Below are 18,969 nucleotides of genomic sequence, written 5' to 3'. Positions count from 1 at the left end.
ATATACAGACTCAGACAGGTAGGCCTATGAATTACCACAACATCTTGTTTAATTGGAAGGCATTTGAAATTCATTAAGTACTGTCTAAACAGCATTGATACTTGGTTTGTCTTTATTTCTGAACTTTTTTTTTTTCTTTTTAAAATACATCATTCAAGTAATAAAATAAAATATGGTCCTAAAATCTTTTTTTGAAATAAGTAAAAGGTTTTAGTACTTTTTATTACTACTAACTACTTCTTTATATGGATATTTATTTCTATTTGTGAGATGTGTAAATAATATTCAGTAATTTTTAAACCATAAAACAAGCATTAGCACAGTATTATTAAACATGCTGTTAATTTATTTCAAGTGGATTCATTGCCTCTCTGTGGGTAAGACAGATGCTAACCAGTCGCTAGTGCACTTACGTGCCTCTTCCCAGTCATAGCGAGGGCTATATCCAAAATCCCTGTGGGCCTTTTGATATGAGAAACTAAAGGGTGTGTTTAACATGGTCAGTAGCTGCCTGTTTAAGGGAGGAGTGAACTTCAGGAAGGGTCGGAGCACAACGTGCAGTAATTCCATGAGGAACGACAGAAGATACAGAAGTGGGAAGGGCAGAATGGGCCTCTCTTGTATCCCAAAGCCTAATGGTGAAAGAACAGCATAGTAAAAGTCCGAATAGCTTACAGGCGGCGTGTCGTCTGAGATGTAATAGAAGTTTCCACCCATCACAGCCCTTTTCTGGGAATCTTTGAGAGCCCGACCTGCTTGTATATGTGCCAGGGCTGCATTTCCCACATATACAGGATTCACTTTTGCCTCACGTCGTGATGTTCTCAGCAGCACATTTCCATTGCGGATTCCATCCCTCATGTGGCCTAAAGTAAATCGACAGCCTGGTCCATAGATGTACATGGGCCTCAGTGCACAGGTAGCCAGATGACCTCCATTACGGAGCAGCTCTCCATTGGCCTGAAGGCAAAGCTGTTCAGCCTCCTGCTTGGTTTTGCTGTAGCTAAACTTAAGACAGGAGGAGTAAGGGGTGTACTCATCGCCATCAATTATTGGATCACCGTGGGGATTGGGACCAGCCACCTCAATGCTGCTAGTGTAAATGAAGGAGGCCACGTTTTCTTGGATGCAGGTCTCGAGCAGCAGCTGTGTTCCTGTAATGGAAAAACAATTTCATGCTCCCGGATTACTATATTGTGTAGTGTTGGTATATTTTGATCAAAGTTTAATTTTTGATGGTTTTATTTGATGTGCCAATGCACGTATCATTTAAATCAGTAGTGCCCAACCTATTTGACTCCAAGGTCCACAATGTCTTTTTTTTTTTAATTTACAGTGTCCATAAAAAAAATAAAAAAAATAATTAAAATAATTGCATTACAGGATTCCATAAGTTTCAAGAGATTCAGTGTTTTGATCGAGTCTTGTTACCATGTGCTAATGACCAGCACAGAACTCTCACCTTTGACATTAACTCCATATAATTCACTGTATTCAACTGCTCCAATGACATCGATGAGAGATGCAGTGTGGAAAACAAGTGCTGCTCCTTTACAGGCTCTTCTCAGTAGCTCACAGTCCCTGATATCCCCCTCAAAAACACTCACTTTAGTCTCTCCCTTGCAATCTGAGGACACAAACAGAGAAACACATTGACAACAGCCTCAATTTGTTGCTTACAAAGAGTTGAGAAAGTAAAAAAAAGACAGAAATGATAATGGCATCTGAACAGTTTACATTGTCTCTAGTCTTAATATTCACAAGCAAATGCTGATTTCAAGTGCAAAACAGGAAGACAAAGAATACAAAATATGACCAACAGAATCCCGCAAATAGGAGAAATACAAGATGAGAAATGCTGTAAGGGAAGTATCACTTACCATCAAGAGACTGTATTAGCTCAGACTGGATGTTTCTATCCAGCAGTCGGATCTCAGAAAGCTTCTCCTCTTCCAGCAACAGCCTGACCAGCTTTTCTCCCAGAAACCCGCAGGCTCCCGTCACAACACACACATCTCCTGACAGAGTCATGGCAAGTGCCACCAGCACCACTTCACTCCTGGGTAACACTTTGTATTATGCCACTTTGATGAAATCGTTCCAGAGGGCAGTCTGGAAACCACAGTGATGTGATGAGCCTTTAGAGATGGTGGCGCGGACTGGGAGGGTGGTGCATTTTTAAGCCTTATTGCCAAGGACAGCCTCAATGCCATGGGCTGGGGATGGGAGTTGAGAAACGGTGAACGTGATTTCACCAAGTACAAATTGGACACATTACACAAGGACACATTCCAACCAACCAATCAGAAATATCTGTTTTAGGCTTACGACCAGGGTTAGGCGCTTCTACACCCTTGTTAATCAGCTATCATTTCACACTGATTTTAGGAATAAATTATGGGTAGGGATTGGGATTGGGTTAAATCTATATTTTTGGACAGCAATGTTGATCCAGGATCAACAAAAGATGTTGATCCAGGAACATGTCTTACTTGGCAAAATCACAGCGACCTTGAGAAACAGTGTCAAGGTGTTAGTCAGCAGTCTGCTTATTTTTAGGATTCCTGTTTTTACAAAAAGAAGCCACTACTGACATGAAATCAACTGAATAGGTTTTATTAATGCAATGACGTTACATATTATCAAATAGACAATGTGAAAGATACATCCTACAAGATACAGTAAGATACAAGGAGATTCTAGGGGTATAGTAACCATTTCTCAAGTTTCATTTTTTAGCATATTTGTATTTGTATTTTGTGCAAAATAAAATAAAAATAAATAAAATAAAATTGCTATTTTACTAAAATATTACTAGATTATATACCAACATATGTTTTACACAAACTGGCTTAAACGTCAATGTCACAGCTCTTTATCAGGTATTTGATCATGTTGACTTTTCCACTTCTCTTAATAGCTTTGATTGCTCATATGTGGATATGAGCATAGTTAAAGTCTGGGGACATTCTTCAGTCAGTCTTTAGTGTAATAGTCTTTTACGTTTACTCTGGGTGTCTATAGACCTTGGGTTGTTGTTCTTTGTCTTCTGATAATCTGTCTAATGACTTAGCCAAAACATGAACCACTCAAGGTTGTACAACACATTCTGTTCTGTTCACACAACCATGTACAATATATGGATTACATCTTAATTAATTAGAATGATGTCAGTGTTGATTATTCATCATTACCGTTTAAAAGTTTGGGGGCAGTAAGATTTTTTAAATGTTTTTGAAAGAAGTACATTATGCTCACCAAAGCTGCATTTATGCGATCAAAATTACATTGCAAAGTCGGCGCCAATAGCCTTGTGGGTAGCACGCCGACATATGGGCGTCCTGAGTTCGAATCCCAACTCGAGGGCCTTTCCCGGTCCCCTATCTCTCTCCCACTTCGCTTCCTGCCAGCTCTGATCTGTCCTATCATAATAAAAGGCTAAAATGCAAAAAATAAATCTTGTCAGCGAGTTTCGCTTCCCGGATTGAGGTCCTATGCCGATCCCGACCCCCCTCTCTCTACCTAATGCTTTCCTGTCCTCTCTCAACTGTCCTACCTGAATAATAAAGGACTAAAAAAAGCCCATGAAGAAATTACAGTGCAAACAGTAATATTGTTAAATACAAAATTAAAAGGTTAGTTCACCCAAAAATGAAAATTCTGTCATTAATTACTCACCCTCGTGTTGTTCCAAACCTGTAAGACCTTCGTTCATCTTCGGAACACAATTTAAGATATTTTTGATGAAATCTGAGGGCTCTCTGACCCTCCCATAGGCAGCAAGGTAACTACCACGTTCAAGGGAATAAAGTCGTTATTTTTGTTTTCTTTGCGCAAAAAAGTATTATCGTAGCTTCGTAACTTTACAGTTGAACCACTGATGTCACACGGACTACTTTGTCGATCATCTTGGTACTTTTCTGGACCTTGAATTACCTTCAAGGTACCTGCTGTCTATGGGAGTCAGTGAGCCCTCAGATTTAATAAAAAATATCTTAAAGGGATAGTTCACCTAAAAATGAAAATTTGATGTTTATCTGCTTACCCCCAGGGCATCTAAGATGATATAGTTTTTTACCTCTGATTTTCACTGCAATGTCCGAACTGTCCAGAGCTCATCCTGAGCGTGTTCAACAGCCGGCGCCCGACGAGTCTTCTTCTTCTTCTTGCTTTACGGCGGATTGCAGACTTATAAGTGCATTACCGCCACCTATCTCTCAAATGGACCATTGACACTCCTGATTGAGATTGTAGATAGCGTGTCAATGGTCCATTTGAGAGATGGGTGGCGGTAATGCACTTACAAGTCTGCGATCCGCCGTGAAGCAAGAAGTAGAAGAAGACGCCTCACATGCAGGCTGAAGAAGAAGACGCGAACCTACAGTCACCTACATCTTGGATGCCCTGGGGGTAAGCAGATAAACATCAAATTTTCATTTTTGGGTGAACTATCCTTTTAAATTGTGTTCCGAAGATGAACGAAGGTCTTGCAGATTTGGAACAACACGAGGGTGAGTAATTAATTACAGAATTTTCATTTTTGGGTGAACTAACCCTTTAAAATGGTTTTCTGTGTCACATGATCCTATGTATGTCTACAGTATTTTATCTAGCCCTTATTTGAAAAGTAAAGAAAGAAAGAAAGAAATGCAATATTAATAATATTAGTTATTTATTTATTTTTGCTTGAATGCAATCAGTAGATATTTTATGTTAAGAAATGTACATAAAATATACCAAACACAAATGAATTCATTCAAAAATAAAAGATAATTTTTTTTGCAAAGCATATAAAAGTAACTTAAGCAAGTTACACATAAAAGAGAATAATTTAAGAGATGCAAAATTAAGCACTGTGGCCATCAGGCATTGAAAGAGAACAGCATTTAAACAAAGTCATGCACATTTAAACAAATAATGGTGCATTAGCTGTTTTTTTTTACAAGCAAATTATTTTCCCTTACCCCAGCTCAGATTTGAATAAAGTGGCATGTACAGTAATCAAATCATTCAACCTTTTTTTTTTTACAATACACATCATTGGCAATGTGAAGCTAATTTCAGTATGTCACATTTAAAGGCCAATATTTTTTTTTAACTTTAAACCGCATAAACACATTTCATTACACCAAATACACAAAATAATGTTCTTTTTAGCAGCATCATATGACCCCTTTAAACCATCTGTTCAGCTTTTGGATGTTAAAAGAGGACACTCTTGTATTTCAGCCTCATCTGTTGAACTTTTTGGGCAATGAACTGTCATAGCGCAGGCCCGTATGCCTCCGAGAGGCTCCAGGACACTGAAGACCTTCTCCCACTCATCCTTCTCAGGGTCATAACACTGCACGATATCCACCATACATCTGCTGTTCCAGGAGTAACCACCCACCACATAGATGCGGTCCTTAAAGACAGCCACCCCCACATCGCTCTGACCCTTGGGCATCGGAGCCACCACTGTCCACTGGTCAGTTGCAGGGCTGTAGAATTCACAGCTTAGCACATCATCATAGTCATTTGTCCCCCGGAAGTGGTTTCCACCCATGACATAGAGGCGGTCGCCCACGGTGCACATGCAGTGAAGACCACGAAGCTCCATCATATCTGCTCGTCTGCTCCACACGTCTCTATCGGGGTTGTAACACAGCAGCTCTTTCTGGAAAGCATCTCTTGTGATACCGCCTGATGGTATAAAGAACGAATGCAACTTTTAGAGCAAGCTTATTCTTTATTCTTGCAGAAACAAACATGTCAGCAGAAAGAATGCGGTTACGAAGCTGAAGTATGGGACCTTTAACTTGGTCTTATACCGTGAGGCCAAAACTTACACAGAACTCAACAATCCACCGACAATGTATAAATCACAGGAGAAGTCTGAAAAAAGTCCCACCACATGATGTCTTGTGTTTAATAGCATCTGTGGTGGAAATGATAATTTGGTCACACTTTTATTTTAAGGACCAATTCTCGCTATTAACAAACCATTAACTATGACTTTTGCCTCAATAAACTCCTAATTTGATGCTTATTAATAGTAAGGTGGTTATTTAGTTTAGGTATTGGGTAGGATTAGGGATGTAGAATATGGTCATGCAGAATATGTGTTTTATAAGTACTAACAAACAGCCAACATATTAATAATAGTCATACTAATAAGCAACTAGGTAAAAGTGAGAATTGGTCCCTGACCGGTAATACTGAAGTGTTACCGATAATTTTACCTTTTTGGAGGAAAAATGGCTGACTATTGGCAGCCTGGAAAAGTGTAATTTTATAGTTAGCATTTAATGTAAAACATAATTGAATGTAAAATTTAAGAGTAATATAACTGTATTTACTACAATTAAATGTATCATATATTATTATTACATTTTCATAATGATGATTTCCAGCTTGATGTTTTTCACACATCACATGTCTCATATTTCTCAAACATGATCTTTACTGACATGTTCATATCTTTGGTAAATAAGTGCACTACCTTTTGAAAAACCATGTGTGGTGGAAATGACCCCAAAGTGGCTTTATATTATAATTTTGATCTTCCCATTACCACAATTTTATTTTTCCTCTTTAAATTTCATTATTTTCAATAATGTTTATTGAATACTTTGTGATTCTTCATGCACGGACATTCTCATGGTTTCACAACAAGCCTGCCGTGCCCTTTTTAGGCTGCGGTCTAACCTCAGATGAGTGACCCAGTTCAGCTTGAAGCAGCTCTGTTTCCTAGTTATCTGTTTCATGTTACTTTTGATTCTAGTTCTGGGAACTTCGCCATTAGGTGAAGGTTGCAAAGTTGCTAAGAGACCTCCAAAAAGTGTTTTCTTCTTCTATTTTAAGAGTAATAAAAGAATTCTTGTGCAGTGCATTCATTAGACTCACACAGAGAACTGTGGTGGATTAAGGCCACATGCTTTGTGAGCCACATTTAATTAGTATACAGATTCTCTTCTCATTATGTAGGACAGATACATATTAACTACATATAATATGCATGTCCTTTTCACATTGATCTCACATCAGGGTGGATACTCACCTGACACATACATCAGACCTCCATGTACTGTGCCAGCGTGTCCATAGTGAGGTTCACTCATCGGTGCAACAAAAGTCCACTCATTCTTGTTCAAGTTGTAGCACTCCACCGAATCTGAACAACAGACAGTTTTCTGTTTTTCCACAGTATTTTAAGACAGGACAGAACATTTTGTACAGCGTAATTGGTAAAACATGTTCTTACCAATCTCCCCAGTGGCATTTCTCCCTCCAACAGCATACAGCTTCCCCTTAAGAGCGCTCAGATGGAAGAACGTCCTCTTCTCATTCAGAGAGGCCACCTGCAACCAGCGGTCAAAGCGAGGATCATACCTGTACGCGCTGTCCACAGCTGTCTTACCCTTGGTGTCGTAAGTGCTCTGACCTCCCACAATGTAAAGAAAGCCCCCTAAAAGAGCCACTCCGTGCTGGTAACGTGGCACCTCCATAGGTTGGAGCGACCTCCAGGTGCCTCCGTCTTCCTCATCGTACAGCTTGAGCTCTTTGCTGACCACCAGCTGCTGCCTCATCACACCACCCAGAACCACCAGGTGAGTGCAATCGGATCGAATCCGGGTCCGCTCCGTCTGGAGCGCCGGCTGGAGGAAGGGAAGCATCTGATAGTTGCTGGCCTCCAGGAGGAGGTTGACACAGGCCGTGTCTGATCGCATGAATGGCTCCCCTTCTTCTTTTCCTCTGCTCACTGCTCCTTCTTCTTCAGTCTGGTCCTCCTGAGAGATCTGGAGGAGCTCAGCAGGGGACATCAGAGGGAAGCGGATGTGGCGAACCAGAGAGTAAGCCGCAGAACGCCGCTCGCTGGGTTTATGGGACAGCCAGGAGCGGGCGATGCGGTACAGCTCCATTTCGGAGAAACCCTTCAGAGAGTCACTGGAGAGGGTGTACGTTATGCTCGCCTCGGACAACTGCAGGAGGCGGCCGCTCTGCACCAGCCCGGAGAAGTTCTCGCACACAAACGTGTGGATGTGTTCTTGGACATCTTCCAGAAGAAGATCCCTGGCAATGCGCTCAACTTCCACACAGTTTTCTATAGTGATCTGGCATGTAGAAAACGTGGCTTATTACGTCACGCACAGATGAATAATTCACGCAAAGGAAGAACAAACACCACATCTTAAGGGTTTATACCTCACTGCTGAGTAGCTGATTGCAGAAGCTGAGAACGGGAAGCACCTGGAGGAAGCTCGCCGCCTCAAGCGTGTCCTGAAGGGTGCCGAGACTCAGGCTCACATGAGATGTGTAGATGAACTCGATGATGTTCTTCAGGCCGACTGTGCTCACACCATGGAGCTTAATCTCCTTCAGCTCCTGCTCTCTCATGCCTCCTGCCAAACCAAAAGGGAGAGGGAAATGAGGGGAAAACATTAGATCAGTGAGAAGTAGTCTGCAAAGAGGAAATGCTTTTCGTTGGTAACCTAATTATAAACTAAAATTTACATTTACATTTAGTCATTTAACAGAGGCTTTTATAGAACAAACAGAGACATGTTTGAACAAAATATTACAAATATTAAAATCTTGGCCTATACTTTTCAAGTTGATAATTATTTCCATCCATCCGTCTTGTTTTAAACTTTCAGGCTTGGTTTTCTCAAGCGATTATCCAAGTTTGTGTACAAACAATACTACATCTAGTTTAAAATAAAACACTAAACACTGAAATCAATTGTTTTAAATGTTACAAGTGAATTTAGGCATAACATAATGTACAGTGAGAAAATGGATATTAATTCAGAGATTTGCTAAATTACAATTAAGTTCTATTAAATCATTATTGTTTCTAAAAAGTATATTTTGATTAATTTTAAATATTTTTAAAAAAATTTAAGGCAACTATTAATTAAAAAAATATATCATTTTAAAAATAAGGCAACAGAATACGCACAATCAAATATCCTATATCGACTGATACCAATAAATAAATTTAAAAAAAGTTTGATATCAGCCAATAACCATTTGTGTGATAATCACAAAACACAAGACATGGATAAACAGCAGGCTCAACCAGGATCACACAGATGATCAACAGCAAGTGTATGAAACATCACAAAAAAGGTAACACATTTAAACCACAGGGGCTTCATAAAAAACATTAATAGGGTTTGACAATACAGTTCCTCCTCCTGGATTTAATAAGACTAACCTGTGAACATGGCCTTGAAGTAGTCACTGGCTGAAGCCATGATGACCCTGTGGACTGGGAAAGTTTCGCTGCTGTCACCAGGTACCAGTGTCACATCGCAAAGAGTCTCATCACCACGAAAACAATCCAACCCCTGGGACATGGCAAAATTTGCCATTAATATATAGTATTTGCAGTGAAATCACCATTCTAGCTTTGTAAGTACACAGCATTTCTCTGTTTTCGGCAGTTTGTTTCCACCTTTTCTGATGTCTTTGTCTTACCTTGAGAATGGCAGCACCATGCTCTGTGCTGTTGAACACTTGTATTTGTGGCTTTGGAGGGGCAGTGGGCTTTTGAGCCACTGGAGGTTTTGGGGGGATTACAACTGGTTTTGGCGTAGGTTCTGGAGGTTTTGGAGCAGTCTCAGCAGGTCTTGGAGGAACCACAGTTGGAGGCTTGTCTGTTTGTGGAGGGGGTCGTGGCGGCTCTCTCTGCGATCTGCTTCCTATTCGGGAAAGTCTGCGGTGCAGTTTTCCTTCCTCTCCACTGTTGCTGAAATAAAGGCATATTTAAAACTTTGACAGTCAGATCACATGAAAGACCTATATTCCACCTTTCCTCTAATTTATAATAATATTCTGTAATAATTAGTAAGCATTTAGCTGACCATTTTTGTCAAATACTATCAGTTCACTAACTAAATGCATTATTTTATGTGCTAGTAAATATTTGTATTTTAACAGAAAAAAGATTTTTGTATACTGTATCACACATCTTAGTTGTCAACTAAGCCTCAACACGAAAGCACGTTTCTACTAGATAAACTAAACTATAGCTCTGAGATTTATTTGAGCTCTTATTTGTATTTTTGCAATAAAGCAATGAAGAAAATCTGAGAAATAAATAAATAAAAATGATTACAAAAGTACAAATTTCAGTTTATTACACAACATGACTGTCCAAATCGTCCTAGAAAGGCCTATGATGCAATAACTTCATAAGACTGTCAGAACTTACCCCATGTCTTTTGGGTCTGCTTCTTTGCAAATTTGCTGATTTTTTTTATTTCTGATAAAAAAAAAGACAACAAATGGTGGTTTCACCCGATCTGCAGGAACAATATTTGGATCAAAGTAAAAAAGTTTCACCAACAACAAGGTCTGAAAGGGGAAGTTAGCGCTGCCATCTATGTGCAACGAACACAAAGATGCCGTTTAGACAGACACGGCCTCTTCTATATATGTGTGTGTGTATAGAAAGAGGGAGTCTTTCTGTAGTTATGTTCACAAAAGTAATTGGCAGATAAACTTCAGCTGAATACTAAACTTACTGCTTACTACTAAATAACAGTACTACATTACACATTCTCTTCAAAGCACTGACACACAAATGTAAAGTTTATGAGTGGGGTAAATTTCAGGAAAGATGGACTACATAAAATAAAAGGAGCTTACCGAGATGTGGTGCTTTCAGAAGTGTCTTCTCATTTTAGCACAAAGCATCACGCTGTGATCACACTCAGTCGACACAAATGGGTATGTAGAGTCTGTTTACCACAACCTCATTGACTTCCTGTGTCACTTCTCTCTCACACACACACCCTTACATGTTGTTTCAAAACGTTCTATCTTCCTCCTTTTGACATGTTACTTTTAATAGGCTTCAGTTCAAGCCTTTGCATTTCGCTCAGCTGCATTTGCACTCTGATGTTGTGTTTGATACACATGAGGTGAACCCATAGCCGGTGTGAAAAGAGGAAGCCTGATAGCAAATCTGCATTTTTTTGGTGCTGCTTTAGCAGTTTACTGTTTATTTACTGTAGTGCCTGTAAAACAAACAATCTTTATGTTAAAGACAGAGTGAAAAAAAACAATGCGCACTTGAATATGAGATAAATGCATTCATTTGTACCATGTGTTTATTTTTAGAGGGAAAAATCGAGTTAACCTCTTAAAAAAGTAAGAAGTCAACAGAAAAAGTATAGCACTAATTGTCAGATAAATACTGACTTAACATATACCATCCTTCATTACTTCCGAGAATCTCGTAGTGTTTAGTATTGCCACACTGGATATTTTAATGTTCAATATCCATTCAGTACTGATGACATTATTTAATTTACATAAGATACCTTTTGGGCATTACTGACTTACTCAGTCCCGTGAATTAGTTTCTGCCATACAGTGGAGCATCTAAAGCAGAAAATAGGTCATTTACTAGATTATTATCTTCTGCATAACTGCTTTATAGTTGAAATAGAAGTCATAATTATGAGAACCGAAACATTTGAATCCTGAAAAAACAATTTTGCTCCCGTTTTTCTCTTTACTACAATAAAGCTGCTTTGCAGCAATTTGTATTTTAAAAAGCGCTATATAAATAAATTTGACAATTTCTGATTGGAGATTCATCAGGTACTAAAATAATTCACTCTTAGGCAAAATAGTGTAGAATTTATGCAGTGCCGTGCATAATGTTTACTGAAATAAAAATACTATTTTAAAAACATCCATACACTGTGAACATATGTAAATATGTCATTTTTGTCAAATGTGACTTAAAGCAACAGTAGTTTCTTGAATACATTTAGTATTAATAGTGGATAAAGTGGATCTTTGCTGTCAGTGGTAAAGTAGAAATGACTAAAGTCCTCTTTGCTGTTCAAAGTCTGGAGAACTGAATGAGGTTCCTGTTGATCTCAGCAACATTTCGGCAACCTAGCAGAATAAGAGGCGATTTGAAATGAAGAGAATTGTCAGACATCAAAACGTGACCCATTTTTTGTTGTGCGACACATGGCACATTACATTTTACATAGTGGACTGACCTGACAGCGCCATGGATAAACGAAACTCGTCGTGTAGAATCTGTAAGATCTCTCTGACTCCTTCCTCCCCCTGATCAAAACATACTGTATATGAACACCTTATCTGCACCAAATATCACGCGAGTATCTGACAATTTGTTAATGGCAAATTCAGTACAGGCTTAAATAGATTTTCAAGCATTAAAAACACTGCTTTCCACACAGTTACCTTGTAAGCAAGGCCCCAGATTGCTGGTCTGCCAATAAACACACATTTGGCTCCCAAGGCTATGGCCTTCAGCACATCATTGCCTGTGCGGATCCCTCCGTCCATGTAGACCTCGACCCGGCCCTGCACTGCATCCACTATCTCAGGCAGACAATCTATCTGTGTGACATGTAAGGTCAAGGTGTAACTGTCTGAATGGTGGGAATCACGTCTAAACTACTGAGACATGGATAGATTGCCTTACCGTTGCGGGCCCTCCATCCAGTTGCCGGCCCCCGTGATTAGACACAATTATCCCTTGGACGCCATGCTCTACGGCCAGCTCTGCATCCTCTTTAGTAAGGATGCCCTTGATGATTATAGGCAGCCGTGATAGAGACTGGAGCCAGCACACATCCTTCCAGCTGATCGACGGGTCCAGTGTGTTAGCAGGGATCCCGTATTCCTCCGGGGAGCCAGCCTGCTCCTGTAAAGGGAGCAAAGAGGGATTCATACAAACAGACATTACATAACAAGATACTGTATGCTTAAACTTGGTAAGCTATATTGCTTATACAAGCAGCATAAGTTCAAATTCAGCGTGCAACATTTCCCGCTACCACTCTGTTATTTTGTGGCCTTCCTCTATTTGCTTATTTCAAACTTTATGATGTAAACCCCCCAAAATTTTATGATCCCCTTGTGAGATATTTTTATATATAAAAACCCAGTTATACTGTAAGCATTACAAAATCTTATTCATTACATGAAGTCATACTATAAAGACAACGTTTCTTAAATTTAGTTAGCTCACAAATTACTAAAATATGAAAATATTTTGAGTTCAGTTCAGATTTATTTGTGAAGTGCTTTTCACGTGAAATATTTTTATAAAGCAGCTTAAAGAATTTTAATTTTAGTTTTTATATATATAACATTTGAATGTTAATTTGGTCACACTTTAGTTTGGGGACCAATTCTCACTATTAACTAACTATTAACTACAACTTTTGTCTTAATAAACTCCTAATTTGCTGTTTATTAATAATTAGTAAGGTAGTTGTTAAGTTTAGGTATGGGGTAGGATTAAGGGATGTAGAATATGGTCATGAAGAATATGTGCTTTATAAGTACTAATAAACTGCCAATACGCTAGTAATATGCATGCTAATAAGTAATTCGTTAATAGTGAGAATTGGTCCTTAAAATAAAGTGTTACTGTTAATTTGTAAAAAATATTAAAATAAATATTATATTAATTATGAACTTTTCTTCTCTCTCAAATTTTCTTTGCGACTCCTTTGCCAAACTTTGAAAACTCTTGTTTTACTGTATTCTACATTAAAAAGTGTGGAAATCAATACTATAATGAATAAATAAATATTTATTGAGTTAAACATATTTAATAAATATATTAAGTTAAATCAATATTATAATATACAAATATTATAATAATTATTGAATTAAACATATTTAATACATTTCTTAAGTTAATGCATTAACTTTGACAGCCCTAAAAATATTTTCCATAATCTTTTTATTTTCTCTAAAATTTTCTTGGTGGCCCAAAAACCCTTGCTTTACTGTATTATACATTTTAAATGTTCAAAAATTTAAAAATAAATAAATAACTGCCCTACCTGGAACATTCCCTCAAAGTTCTTGACCTTCAGGTGAGGTGGGAGCTTAAACTGGTTGCGTATGTCATTGCGGCGTTTGCCAGTGTAGGGCACATCCACTGTAAGCACCAGAGCTTTGTAGCCAAGTGCTTCCACCCTGCGCACAATCTGCTCCGAGAGCTTACGGTGCCGGTACAAGTACAGCTGGAACCAGCGGTAGCCGTTGGGCGCTGCTGCAGCAATCTCCTCCACTGAACAAGTGGAGTATGTGCTGGCTATGTAACAGGTGTTCACTGCCTCAGTGGCTGGGAAATGAAAGAAGAATGGAGAGATAAGATGCAAAAAAGTAAAACTAGTAGCTTCAAACAAGTTTCTATCTAGTGGCCAAAGTGCTGCATAACACAAGAAGTAATGAAACCCAGTCACTTCATCACACTCTCACCTCTAGCAGTGGCCAGTTCTCCCTCATGCCACGCAAGGCAGTGGAAAGCCGTGGGAGCAATTCCCACAGGGAAGCTTATCTCCATTCCCAGCACAGAGGTCCGAGTGTCATTGATCGACACATCACGTAAAATCCGCGGCCTCAAGCGGATCCTGAAAGAGATGACATTATTGTATGAGATTAGTTTAGTTAGAGATTACTCATAAGCATGGACCATAAAATTATATAGGGTAATACAAATATAGAGTATAATACAAATTTAAAGAGATAGTTCACCCAAAAATGAAAATTCAGTAATTACTCACCCTCATGTCGTGCCAAACCTGCAAGACCTTCATTCATCTTCAGAACACAAATGATGGTATTTTTGGTGAAAGCTGAGAGCTTTCGGACCCTCTATAGACAGCAACGCAACCATCACGTTCAAGGCCCAGTAAGGTAGTAAGGACATCATTAAAATAGTCCATGTGTCCACGACTTTATTCAATAATTTTTTCTCTTACTGTACCACGCATGACATGCTGCTGACGAAGGAGCCGGCGTTCTGAAGTAGAACCTGGATGTGCTGTGCCTTGTTGCTGTCTATACAGGGTCAGACTCAGAAAGCTCTCGAATTTCATCAAAAATATCTTAATTTGTGTTCTGAAGATGAACGAAGGTTTTATGGGTTTGGAACAACATGAGGGTGAGTAATTCATGACAGAATTTTCATTTTTGGGTGAACTATCCCTTTAACAGCAGTATAGTACCGTTTATAGGCCAGCAAGTTGTCATCTCTGGTGCAACAGTCATTAGCTCCAGCCTCATAATAGTCCCATGTAGCCTTTGAGAGGTGCTGCTTGGCATATTCCTCAAAATCATTCAAACAGACCATAGTCATGTCTACACAGACTCCTTCCTCACTAAAAAAAAAACAAACAAAAAAAACACACACATTATCATGACATCATCAATATATACACAACTGACATTATATAATATTGTTTTATCACTGACAGAGAGTTTGCATTCTTGCACCAATATATAAAGAGAAGTATGAACATCAATATTAGATTAACATTTAGATTATTTATTTTCAATGTCAATGAATATAAAATACAAATAAATCAATATACAATATTTTCTTGATATTTCTCAGGGCATTTTTACATTAGTAAATGTGGAAAAAATACATTTAAAAACTGCATTTACAAAATTGCTATAGAAAAATTTTAACATTTTCACATGATATTGCAGATAAGTGCTCAAAACCATTAAACAAATTACCTGCATTCAAACAGAATCAGAATATGAAGGTTTACACACCTGATTTTACAAATTTAGGTTGAATATTATAACTACATATTATTATTTGTAACAACTCTACTTTGAAAACAAAAACAAGAGACCTGTTTTACCTTTTCTGAAGGTTTAGACAAATTTAGGTCACAGCACAGTGGACTGCTTTGGTGCTTTTAGCCAGCTAACTTTGGCAGACAAAACACTGATTAACATTAAAGACTGAACCAAGAGGATGGAAACACAAGTGGGTTGGGATTAACTTTTGAACTCTAACTATGGGCCAGTACACTCTTAAAAATAAAGGTGCTTCAAAACGTTCTTCAAGCGATGCCATAGAAGAACCATTTTTGGTTCCACAAAGAACCATTCAGTCAAAGGTTCTTTAAAGAACCATCTCTTTCTTACCTTTTTGTAATCTGAAGAACCTTCTTTCACCACAAAGAACCTTTTGTGAAACAGAAAGGTTCTTCAGATGTTAAAGGTTCTTTATGGAACCATTTAGACAAAAAGGTTATTCTATGGCATCGTGAAGCACCTTTATTTTTAAGAGTGTACTTAGCTTTTACAAGATATTTTATTCCCTTACTGAGACTATATGATTACATAGTGCAAAAGAGAGTGAACTGAAATGTATTTTCATACTAATATTTGTTAGAAAAATTAATTTGTCAATAAACTTTAATAAAATTTTCATGAACTACCACTAAAAGTTAATAATTAAAGCAGAACACCAGATCTGTTCTTGTAGTCATCAGAAACCTATGACCTATGGACTTAATCCAGTACTGTTTTTGAAGGACTGCAGCAACCCAGTGTTTACTCATCCATCAGCACATATAAACTATGTAACTCTGAAAGAACCAGAAACAAACAAATACATACATTAGAATGAATTACTCACCTGTCTGGTCAACAGCATTGTAACTCTAACTCAAATCTTTAGCTATAATGGACTGGTATGAAAAAGCCTGTGTGCAATGTAGTTTTGCTCTGGTGTAAATAAATATAAAACAGCAAAAGAGAGCCATGACCTGGCAAGTTGGGGCCTGGTACTGGCCCTCTGATGTTTATTGTGTTTGCATTGACTGGAAATGTGCTGACCACAGAAAAAAACTCAGGTGCACGTGCACAAATATGTAGCCTTACTCACAGCTCTCTACATGTGATGCAACCACCTGCTCTGTCTAACTAACTAGTGAGATAGCAACAGCATAGTCTATTCAGAATAAGAACCTGTTGTTCAAATGGAATAGTCAAAACAAATTCTGACAGATGGCTAAAATGTATATATTTTTCTATTTTATGAAAATTTAGTGTTTAATTTACCTTGTTTAACAATACTGAAAAGGATGTGGATTCAATCATTTAATCATATTTGTACCATGTTACATTATTCCTTCAGGTAAATAAGGTATCTTATAAGTTAACAAAAAAACAATCACACTTTATCAAGGGTGGCCTCTGAGCCTTTTAAGTGGGGTAGCCAGAATTTATATGTTTTCAGGGTGTCAAACTGTTTTTGAGGGTGTAGTAAAGTAAATATGCTACTGAAAAATATGGGGTCAGTAAGGTATTTTTCAAAAGAAATGTAAAAAAAGTATCACTGTTTCCACAAAAATGTTGTCCAAAACAACAACAACTGTTTTCAGTATCGAAACAAATTTTCATGGGAAATATAATAAGAACAAACTGTATTGAAAATAAATATATTTTGAAAACAGAAAACGGTTATTTTATTTATTGTATTATTGTACAGCAGTGTATTAATTCATCATATTTTATATATAAAAATTAGGGCTGGTAAGCGATTCAAATTTTTTATCTAATTAATTACATGATGTGGCGATTAATTAATCTAATTAATCGCTAATTAATCGCACATCAAATTTGGCTGAGAAATTACTCCCAAAGGATAATTTAGAGTCATTGTTGTGTAAAGCTAACCTGTTTAAATGTGAACAAGGGATTTACAATATTAAAGAAATCCTTTATTTATAACATGTACATGAAAAATCGAAAAGATTAGACACAACTATGGGACACGGTCGTGCAGCAGCGAGCAACAGTAAAAGAAACCTCAAGGTTATAAATGTGTGAAATTGTATAGGGCCCCATTCCTGTATTTCGCCTGGGGCCCCCAAATCACTAAATCCGCCCCTGGTAAAGCATCAAACAGACATTACAAAAAGTGGCTTCAGCAAGAAATATTTTGTTTGATAAAATTTATTACATACAGGCCTACTCTTTTGGACTGTGAGAGTGAGTAAATGATAACACAATTGTCATTTTTGGGTGGGTGAACTATAAGTTTAATAATTTATTTTATTCATTTTATTATTATTACTATGGAAATATGAAATAATTTCTTTAATGAAATGACACTCTAAATAATAAACTAAAACTGCCAGTAGGTAGTGATAAATGTCTTAATGATTAAGCCATCGAGTCATTTATTCATTCGATTCGTTCAAATGGCTGATTCATTCAGGAGTGAAGTAATGGTTCTTTATGAATGGTCCACTGAATCATTAGGCTTGTTCGACTTAAAGCGGATCATCACCATCAGACCGATCGGTGTGTGCAAGAGCTATAAGGTGCGTTCGACTTCATGCGGCGCCGCGCAAACCGATCGGCGGCTGACTTGAAGCAGTGCATGCCGGTTAGAAATTATGTCCGACTTGAACCGGCGCCGACGCCACGTCACTGTCACGTGTGACATCAAAGTACCGCGATAGCGTTTCGAGAGCAGCCGGCTGACTCAACTGGTGCAGTTTTTTTTAATTTTTTTTATGCTTTATTAATTCAATGCCACAAGAACATGAGGTATTACATATTCACATGATCAAATTAACATTATTAGCTGCCAGAGAAAAAAAAGAAAAAAAAGGGAAGAAAATTACATAAAGTTCAATGCTTTCAGAGCATTACGTTTTCAGTGCTTTTTTGTTTTTTGTTTGTTCTAAGAGATTTACATATAATTTAAAGTCATTTATAAAATGTGCAAAATTTGGTTTACATTGAGCCCACTTCTTCTTATGTATATGGAATTTTCCTAACAAAATAAACAAATGTATAATATGTTGTTCTTTACAATTCAAATTTTCGTTTTCTGTATAAAAAAGTACATCAAATATACTAATTTCTATCATACACTCTATTTTCCTGTTAATATAGAATTCCAAATCCTTCCAAAATAATCTCGAGTAAAAACAATGAAAAAAAAGATGCAAAATAGTTTCTTTTTCAAAACCCGAAGACTCGAACCAGGTGAACTACTTGACTAATTCCAGTACAGAACCTATAGGATGTTGCGCATGCGCGACCGAACGAATCACTCCCCGAGACGACTCGTTCTTCCCGAGTCACATTAAAGATTCGTTCAAAATGAACGAATCGTTCAAGAACGACCCAACACTAGTCTGTAGCCGT

The 18,969-nt window shown here is 37.8% G+C and overlaps 2 protein-coding genes and 1 pseudogene across 3 annotated transcripts; all 3 read right to left on the bottom strand.

Moving 5' to 3' along the window:
* Positions 1-449: 449 nt before the first annotated feature.
* On the bottom strand, positions 450-4,189 carry LOC107724498 (3 beta-hydroxysteroid dehydrogenase/Delta 5-->4-isomerase type 1-like; annotated as a pseudogene).
* Positions 4,190-5,127: 938 nt separating this feature from the next.
* Positions 5,128-11,594, bottom strand: LOC107724495 (kelch-like protein 9). Of its 2 annotated transcripts, XM_016533464.1 has the most exons (9): positions 11,316-11,594; positions 10,639-11,009; positions 10,202-10,252; positions 9,466-9,736; positions 9,203-9,335; positions 8,188-8,384; positions 7,247-8,096; positions 7,043-7,156; positions 5,128-5,685 (listed from the first exon to the last, which is right to left on the bottom strand). In XM_016533464.1, exons 3-9 carry the CDS (start codon positions 10,204-10,206, stop codon positions 5,189-5,191), a joined length of 2,067 nt encoding a protein of 688 aa, XP_016388950.1. In that variant the 5' UTR covers positions 10,207-10,252; positions 10,639-11,009; positions 11,316-11,594; the 3' UTR covers positions 5,128-5,188. The 2 variants fall into 2 exon arrangements, with proteins under 2 accessions (XP_016388950.1, XP_016388951.1); XM_016533465.1 differs by lacking the exon at positions 11,316-11,594 and having other exon boundaries at positions 9,466-9,730; positions 10,639-11,287.
* Positions 11,595-11,672: 78 nt separating this feature from the next.
* Positions 11,673-15,737, bottom strand: LOC107724497 (hydroxyacid oxidase 2-like). The gene is made up of 8 exons (XM_016533466.1): positions 15,657-15,737; positions 15,009-15,161; positions 14,260-14,411; positions 13,839-14,122; positions 12,464-12,685; positions 12,220-12,378; positions 12,012-12,081; positions 11,673-11,901 (listed from the first exon to the last, which is right to left on the bottom strand). Exons 2-8 carry the CDS (start codon positions 15,137-15,139, stop codon positions 11,846-11,848), a joined length of 1,074 nt encoding a protein of 357 aa, XP_016388952.1. The 5' UTR covers positions 15,140-15,161; positions 15,657-15,737; the 3' UTR covers positions 11,673-11,845.
* Positions 15,738-18,969: the final 3,232 nt, after the last annotated feature.

Source organism: Sinocyclocheilus rhinocerous, unplaced genomic scaffold (assembly GCF_001515625.1).
Source record: "Sinocyclocheilus rhinocerous isolate Xijiao unplaced genomic scaffold, SAMN03320098_v1.1 scaffold64, whole genome shotgun sequence".
Classification (NCBI taxonomy): Eukaryota; Metazoa; Chordata; class Actinopteri; order Cypriniformes; family Cyprinidae; genus Sinocyclocheilus; species Sinocyclocheilus rhinocerous.
The sequence above is the reverse complement of the archived record's forward strand: the minus strand, read 5'-3'. Positions and strand labels throughout refer to the sequence as shown.

What these genes read in the sequence shown, in the direction of transcription:
- LOC107724495 (XM_016533464.1), bottom strand. An exon ending in CTTCAAGGCCATGTTCACAG is followed by an intron (nt 8,385 to 9,202) that starts GTTAGTCTTATT and finishes TTGGTTTGGCAG; the next exon opens with GAGGCATGAGAGAGCAGGAG. An exon ending in AGGTCTGATGTATGTGTCAG is followed by an intron (nt 5,686 to 7,042) that starts GTGAGTATCCAC and finishes TTATACCATCAG; the next exon opens with GCGGTATCACAAGAGATGCT.
- LOC107724497 (XM_016533466.1), bottom strand. Translation starts at nt 15,139, where the DNA reads ATGACTATGGTCTGTTTGAATGATTTTGAGGAATATGCCAAGCAGCAC. An exon ending in ACTTTGAGGGAATGTTCCAG is followed by an intron (nt 12,686 to 13,838) that starts GTAGGGCAGTTA and finishes CTCCCTTTACAG; the next exon opens with GAGCAGGCTGGCTCCCCGGA. An exon ending in TCTGGGGCCTTGCTTACAAG is followed by an intron (nt 12,082 to 12,219) that starts GTAACTGTGTGG and finishes TGTTTTGATCAG; the next exon opens with GGGGAGGAAGGAGTCAGAGA.